Consider the following 9,032-nt stretch of genomic DNA (forward strand, 5'->3'; position numbering starts at 1 on the left):
AAAGGCCTGTGATATGCAGGACACTGACTGGGAGAACAATGCCTGTCATCGCCACGGATGGAGGAAGCAGGTTAAGGAGGGGATCAACACTTTTGAGAGAGCATGTATCCAGCATGAAGAACTTAAGCGAGCTGTACAAAAGCGTATGGGTCATATAGTGAATGGGGAAAGCTTAATCTGCAATGTTTGCAGTCGTGTATGCTTGTCAAGAGCAGGGCTCATTAGCCACTAATGGAGCTGCAAATGCAAAATATAAGTTAGTCTTAGAGCGCACAATGTTCCTGAAGGTCGGCAATGGTCTTCCTCGGTCACGAGTGGACGGCTATCATCATGTATGTATATATATATATATATTGTACTAATCCATGATAGAAAATTCAATAAAAAAATGTACTCCATCTGGTGAGAGATAAATATTATTTTTTATAGGTCATAATACATGTATTAAAGCGCTACTAATAGTTTCATATGTTGAGGAAACTCAAACATATTCTTCAGGTTCAAACCACATATCACAACGAACTAAAAAGTTGAATAAATATATGCTGCCTTCTCAGCTTCATCGTGTTTCTTCTATTTATTCAATTTTTTTAGCTTGTTATATGTGGTTTGCACCTGAAGAATATGTTTGAGTTCTCTCAACATATGAAACTGTTAGTAGCACTTTAATACACATATTGTCACCTTTAAAATATATATATATATATATATTTATATAAACACAGAAAAACTAAGGCTTTTTAAATTTTAAAATAAGGTTTAAAAACCAAATGTAAAATGGTAATTAATTAGACAAAGTTCTAATATCTAACCTATATAAGAAATCTAATCTTATTTATGACAATGGCATAAACAATTTTGAATAAAATGAGGTAGTTTTACTCACAAATTATGTATACTGCTATAAAAGCACCTAATACAGATACTCCTCCAAAGAATCTCAGGAAAATAAGGAGTTCACTGGTTTTGATAAAGTAGAGTGGCAGTGTACATAGGACCTGAATAACCAGAACTATGATCTCAGCTAGTTTGCGACCTTTCCTAGAATAAATGGAAAATAAATGGAATATTAATCAAACATTTTATACAGGAATTTTATCACATGGTATGGTTAAATGGTTAAGAAGTATACTTGGCAGCCATGCGATCCAGGGCTTGATTCCAAAGCACAGTAGCAAATGTCATTTTCTGTAGCCTCAAATCAACCCATATTCTATGAATGAAATTAGGTATATAGAAGCCTGTCTCATGGATTGTACCTGCAATTCGGATTACTTAGCCTTGTCACTAACACTGTGTCATGCTGATTCTGCTTGAGAATTACATTATGGGTACATGTCTGTTGAATAAAAAGTCAAATACATTCAAATTCAATGAGCCAGTAGTTCAGTTGATCAAATTACTGAATCTGCACCATCATATGAAAAAAAATCATACATCCATCCACACATCCATCCATCCATCAATCTGTCCATCCATCCACCTGTCTGTCTGTCCATCAATCCATCCATCTGTCCATTCATTCATCTATTCAGCCACAGAATTTCCATTTTGCAATAAATACTACCACACATGGAACAATAAATTAATTTCTTAAAACATACCAGTCAGAAAGAAATCCCAAAACTAAAGATGCAGCCAAAATTCCACCCATTAAAACCATATTTATGAGAGGGATCAGGTCAGCTTTTTCACATACGAAGTTCATCTGTAAAAGAAAATAACAATAACTGTCATTGAAAAACATTTAATAAATATAATGTTTTATCATTATTTCCATAAATTATTTGTTAATAGTTTAAACACATAAAATTATCTGCTGTTCTCAACTTGGTAACAGCATACTATCTCCTACTTCTACTCATTTATTTCATCTATCTTTGTTCCTCTCATTATAGATGTTATGAAAGTGGTGAGCAGGTAAAATTGTTAGTGTACCAGACAGAATGCTTTGCAGCATTTTTTCCATCTTTACATTCTGAGTTCAAATTATGCTGAGGTTGACTTTGCCTTTCATCCTTTCAGGGTTGATGAAATAAGTATCAGTTTACCATTAGGGTCAATGTAATCAATTATCCCCCTCCCCTAACACTTCAGGCCTTGTGCCTATAGTAGAAGGGATTATAAATGCTATGTATTATATAAATAATAGGATGTTTATTCAGTAGCTGCTATCGTCCCTGATAACTAAAATACAAAAATACGATTCAGAAAGTATAGTTACGTCTGTTGCAGCTGTAGCTGTAAAATCTGTTTTATCATATACCCAAGATTTACAGGCAATGCTTTCCTCAGTTCTGTCTGTAGTATTAAATTCAGTCTCATTATTTGGATAAAGGTAACATTCATCTTTTGTGATGTTGTATGTAATGTTACCATAAGTGTGGTTACTGGTACATCTATAAGTATAATAAATAAAATATCAGATTTTGGTCCATACAAAGGTATACATTTCATTTAAATTCATTTCAAACTGGGAATATGGTTACTGTTTGACAAAACACTCTGCGTGTGTGCTGACCATATAAACTGTGTACCCTGATTATATAACCTGACTGTGTGTCCTGACTATATAACTTCAATATATGTCCTAAATTCATATCCTGACTAATGCCTTATGTATACAAGCCTGTAATTTGTCCTGACTTGTTGTTCTGAATGTATGTCCTCAGTATATGTCCTGACCCTATGACTTGACTACATACTCTGATTATATGTCCTGACTATATGTCTGTTTAGACTATATGTTATGATTATACATTTTAACTATATGTCCTCCCTTGACTATATAACCCAACTATATGTCCTCCCTTGACTATATAACCCAACTATATGTCCTGACTGCATAAACTATTTAACTACATTTCTTTACAGAGATTATGACTATATAACCAGACTATGTGTCCTGACTATGTTCTAACTATACATTCTAGAAAGATGTTCTGATTTTATGTCCAAGATAGATTACCTTACTATAGATCCTAACTAAGTGTCCTAAATATATCTTCTAACTTTAATCATAAATTTATGATCTAAATATATGTCATGTCTTTATGTTTGTCTTAACTCTGTGTCCTAATTGTGTGTTCTGTTTTTATGTCTTGACTATATATTGTAACTGTTCTTCTCCTCTAAATGTCTCATTAATTTGGGCTACAAACTCTTCTGTGATCATCCTTATGATAGTAGGTTGGAATTCTAAAGTTTCCTCTTGGCATTGATATTTGCTACTCCTACATATTAGGGATTTAAAGAGTGCAGTTTTTTATGCCAGACTGTTTTCCAACCGAGATTGACAATAAAGGTTCAGACCATAAGAAAAAATAGCCAAGATGGTGACAATGATGATAAGGAATATAGGAATATTGTAATAAATACAATTGATGATGACGATGATGATGATGACGACAACAACGATGATGACAACAATGATGATGAAAAATTTATGGTACATAATCCATATGTTTGACCATCAAGAAGCAAATGAAACTTATTTTAAGGGAAAAAATATATTCTGAATAGAAAAGAAGTCATAGTTTATTTTACAAACTCAAAGCAAATAATGTTTCAATTGAATCAAAGCATTTATGAATTTCAACACAAAATATCATTAAATAATTTTTTTTCCATTAAACAACTATATTGAGATATAGTTTAAAATGTAAGCAGTAGAAATTATTTTCAGCCAAATACATTAAGACAGTGCAATTGTGATGATGTAGATAAGGGTATTTTAACATTTGATAATAATTACAAGATACTGAAGCAGAATGTCAGAGAGTGGTGAATCTAATTTTGTTGCCTTGTGGTTCCAAATCACCTCTCCAGGGTCAAAATCAGTAATATTCTGGGCTCAAGTTCTACAGCCATATTTCCTTCCTCTTTACAGAAATAGATTTTGTACCGAGTCAGTATATCATTGATATTCAAGCTTATAATCCACTACAGTTCTCCAATGCATAGCTGTGCATTTGATAAGTTTTTTCCCCAACTACAAGGTTTCAAGGTCAGTCCTACTGCATAGCAACTTGAGGGCCTTCTCCTATAGTCCTTGACCAATCAAAATGTAAGTAGATTTGGGTTGATGGAAACTGAAAGAAATTCATAACACTTACACACACACGCACACACATACACCGTGCGTGTGTGAGTTTGTGTGAGTGTTTATTTACATTTGTACATCTCTGAAAATAGCTGAACTATGAATAGTGATGTTAATTCACCTGCCAATAACTTGTCCAGTGGTTTTGTGCCTTCAAAAATGTGTGTATAGTAATGAAAGGTGGGTGGCATACACAGGGTGAAGGCTCTCCTCTACTTTTCAATTTATAGCTTATGTACTTGTAAGAAGTAAGAGATGTTTTTTGGTTAGCATTTGTCAAGTTTCTAACAAATTAAATTAACTTGTTTATTTGCAATAATTATGTTTGCATATTTTACTCAGCTCTCATAAGCAAAACATATAGTAAATTATCAAAAATAAAAAAAACACAAAAACACAATATTTCTTTATGAATTAGTAGTTTTACATGGGAACATGTAAAACTAACAAGTTAAGGTGACATTGGCAAATAAAAAAAAAAATGTAAGAGGTCACAAATATCTGTCTCAGCAAGTATAATTACACTGTGTGACAATTTCTATTATCTTTGGTCAGTAAGTGTTATTTTCTACTTGCTTCTATCTAGAAATCAAAGGAAATGACTACTATTTTCCATTACATTTCAGACAGATTCAGCACTGAGTTGCTGAAGCAGAAATATCGTTATAGCAAATATTCTGCTCAATACCACAGATTTGCTGGTCAGTTGCTTGACCGTAACCACTTGAGCATGTCCCTTAGGTGCAGACAATATGTATATTTCTGATCATGAGTAGGAGTAGTGGGGCAGCATCATTGCCATGTGTTGAGAGGAGTTCTTTGGGGCTTGAATAAATGTAACAAAAGCAAAGTTTGAAGGAAATATTAGCCATTTCTCATACTTTCTAGGGGTAAGCAAATAGGAAATAACAGTTGCTACCTAAGGACAAAAGTCGTGTTACAGTGTTATTAGCTTACTAAACCTTGAAATCTAGTATGGCAAATTCTCCTTTACATGCACAAAACTTAACTTATCTAGAATATTTTGTAATAGAGGTGTATGAAATATTTTTATAAAGAAAAAGTAGTTGTTATAATAGTGTAACTTAAAGGTTAGGGATTGGAGTGCTTAATATTGTTTCATTATATTTAATTTAAAAAAGGTGGTAAGCTGGCAGAATCATAAGCATGCCATGCAAAATTCTTAGAGGCATTTTGTCCATCTTTATGTTCCAAGATAAAATTCTGCCAAATTCAACTTTGCCTTTCATCCTTTTGGGGGGTCAACAAATCAAGTACCATTTGAGCACTGGTGTTGATGTAATCAACTTATCCTTCCCCCGAAATTACTGGCCCTGTACCAAAATTTGAAAACATTATATATAATGAAGTGCAGCTCATTAAACTTGTGTCCTTCTAAATTTGCTACTATATATCAGGTAGTTACTAAAACTATCACATAGCTTTCATGCTATCATATACCACACAACCACTCTTCCATACAGTGATGAGAAATGTCTGCCACATGAGACTCATCACTCAATATGGGTTGGATAGGCAAGGTCATACAGCTAGTCATATCAGCTGACAAGCCAAGGTTGGTGACCACTGCTGTTTTTTAGAATTTCAAAAACTTGCTATGCTTGATTTAAAAAAAAAAAAGATAACTGCTAGATGAAGAATTAACAGATAGTTTGTAAAATTTGGACAAATTTTTTCCATAGCTGGACAAATCTTTAATAATCAAATTTGAGAAAATTGGCAGTGAAGATGGTGAAATAGCAACGCTAGCCATATATAGAAACTTTGTGAAGCATGAAGTAACTCAATATAGGAAGGAAAGTTAGTTACTTGCTATTAGGTTGTTTCACTTGAGATGCCTTTGTTCATTACATACTCAACTTATTGTAGCTAGTATTTGGACTTAGCTATACATGAACTTCATAAATAAGAAATTGGATTGATTGGCTTGAATTAGGGTACATAATTAATTCAATACATTTTCTGTTGTGTTTCTCCCAGTAAGAAACTACATTTTCAGAGTAAGTGCTTTTGTTAAATTAGAATGGATAGGAAGGAAATTAAATAACCATGGGTTTTTACAATAATCATGGGCTTTACAAGCCATGGGTTTTACAATAACCATGGGTTTTTACAAGCCTAAATATCCTATTGTGTGTAGTTTTATTAATCAAAACAATAGTGCAAATGATAATATTTTCTCATATATCACTACGAAACATTTATAAATTTCAGATTGGTGTGCTCCGGTGGAAATTTACATACTAAGCTACTTTAAAAGACATTTTCTGAATGATGAAAAAATAAATGATAATGAAAGCATTCAACATGTATAAAAGGCTAAATTACTTGAAAATGATAATATAATTATTGTAGCTGTTTTGTCTGATGCTACCTGTGAAAGTGAAAACATTTCCAAAAATATAGAAAAATGTGATCACCCAGGCAGTTGGACAAAAAAATGTATAATATTTAAACAAAAAGAAATCCATGGTTAATTGTTATATACTGAAAATTAAAATGTAATGTATGCAGTAAGTGTGGTCATCACATACATATGCACACACATATGAATAATGAATTGATTTGTGGACTGAGTGGTGCAGCATTAATGTAAAAGGAGTAACTGATGACATCACTAAATAGTTAATGAGTTTAATAAAAAAGATTTTTAAGTACAAAAATTGTAAAGCTAATATTAGTTACCTAAAATATCAATGAAACAGCTAAAAGAATTAAAAGCAATCAAAACTGCAGTTTCTATGTCACTGAAAATGTATGAAACAAAAAACAGGTTGAGCTTTTAGAACTGAATGAGTCATATGAACTTGCATGAGTCATATGAGTCATTTGTTGAGACAAACTTTCTATGGCCAATGTCAAATGCCCTTCCTGTTGTCAACCCTCACCTGTTTCCAAGTAAGGCTATTTTCTCCATGCCCAGACAAGTTTTCCTGAAAGATTGGAAATGAAGGACACCACTTGCATGACAATGACACTTACAATTATCATGTGATATCAAGGCAAGGAGATAGCAAATCACAAATACACACACACACACACACACACACACACACACACACACACACACACACACACACACACACACACACACACACACACACACACACACATACACACATACACACAGAAGAAGCATGCCACCCTGATGAACTCCCTCAGCACACAAACATATGACCATCACGTATACCCAGAATACAATATAATATAATGCAAATATCGAAATACAATAAACTGAAAAAAAGTTCTTTTTAAATTTCACGGTAGGCGACTAGGGTTGCTAGGAGGGCAAATAAGAATATAAGAGTTAAAGAATGGAGTAGATAAGATCTGGGCTACATATGTTTCATAGCAAGTGGGAACCTCATAAGTGGTAAATATCCAAGCGGAGTGTATACCGCAAGCTACTCTTCAGGCCAAAGATATCTTGATTAAATCAAAGTTTACATTGTCACAAGGAGGTACATGTTAACACATGGAAGATTCAATCAGAATGTGTAGAGAGCACAGTAGGAGAAGAGGATATAAATGTAGAGAGAAATAAGGATTAAAAGAAGGAAAAAAGAAAGAAAAAATTTAAGGGAGTGAGAGGAATGAAGAATTTAAGCAATGTCATTTGACTGGTAGTATTCAATGGAGCTGTTTTGGTCAAATCACAGAAATTAGCAAATGGAGTGGTATTTGAAAAAAAGATAATGTGGAGGGAAGAGGGTGGGGAAATATTTTTAATCAAGAGGAAGAAAAAAGTGTGCATGAATCACAGTGTGCATGAATGTCACAGAAATTAGCAAGGGGAGTAGTATTAGAAAAAAATGTGGTGGGAAGTGGGTGGGGAAATGTTTTTTGGTCAAGGGGGAGAAAAAATATATATGCAAGAAGAAAGCAAGACAGAATGGGGAAGAATCGTAGTGGCTACTACTGGATTGCTATTGAGGAATGTATATTGTGTGCAGTGAGCATGTTTACAGTATGAAGTAGTAGAGGCATATGTTCACATATGTACTTGTAAGTTTGTGAAGGGAGGAGGCAGGTGAAAAAAGAGAAAAAAAATTGGATCTTTCTGAATTGACGGGCACCACTTGTTTTCTTAACGAAACACTTTCAAACTTGGGATACTGGTAGAATGTGTCATATAAAACATCTTTTTCTCTTAGCCTTCTGAACAAAAATTTCTATATTGCAAGTTATTTCATGTTAAAGTTGTCGTATTTCTGTAATTTCAACCAATCACTGACGTCTATTCAGCTGAATACAGTTACTGCTGTTTTTGTAAACAATAATTTTTGCCGGTGTCAAGATCATTAATCCCTGGTAATTATATCGTTATTCCCTAGTAAGGGTTTAGGGTTTTAGGGTTAGGATTCGGGTTTTGGGGTTAGGGTTAGGGTTATGAGTTAGGTTATGGCAAAAATAATAATAACCCTAACCCTAAAACCCGAACCCTAACTCTTAAGCTAAAATCAGTGCAAACGCACGAACGATGTTATAAATAACAGTACCGCTGATAGTTGTTGTTGACAAACAACGGCACTAATTTTATTCAAGGGAAAAGATCCCATTACACCGCCCAACGTGTGGTGTTCACAATTCACAGCAGTAATTGCTTTCACCTCAATAGACGTCAGTGATTGGTTGAAATTACCGAAATACGACAATTTTTTACATGAAATAACTTCGAATACAAAAATTTTTATCTGTTCTATAAGACAAAATATACAAGTATACGAAGTTTGAAAGTGTTTTGGTACCAAAAACACTTCATAAAACATAAATGAAAAGTGGTGCCTGTCAATTCAGAAAGATCCCAAAAATTTTTAATGAAAAGGTAAAATACAGATAGAAGTATGTAAATGACAATAAGGAATTAAAAGGAAGATATATTGTTGGTTTTATATATATATATATATAT

General features: G+C 33.3%; 1 protein-coding gene across 1 annotated transcript in view; it reads right to left on the minus strand.

Moving 5' to 3' along the window:
- The window catches only part of LOC106880427 (organic cation transporter protein), a 63,605-nt gene that overhangs the window by 50,741 nt on the left and 3,832 nt on the right, over positions 1–9,032 (minus strand). The window contains exons 2-4 of the mRNA XM_052971171.1: positions 2,225–2,399; positions 1,605–1,708; positions 887–1,041 (exon numbers count right to left, since the gene is read on the minus strand). Coding sequence (XP_052827131.1) covers positions 887–1,041; positions 1,605–1,708; positions 2,225–2,399 — 434 coding nt within the window. The remainder of the gene's footprint in view (positions 1–886; positions 1,042–1,604; positions 1,709–2,224; positions 2,400–9,032) is intronic.

This window comes from Octopus bimaculoides, chromosome 10 (assembly GCF_001194135.2).
Source record: "Octopus bimaculoides isolate UCB-OBI-ISO-001 chromosome 10, ASM119413v2, whole genome shotgun sequence".
Classification (NCBI taxonomy): domain Eukaryota; kingdom Metazoa; phylum Mollusca; class Cephalopoda; order Octopoda; family Octopodidae; genus Octopus; species Octopus bimaculoides.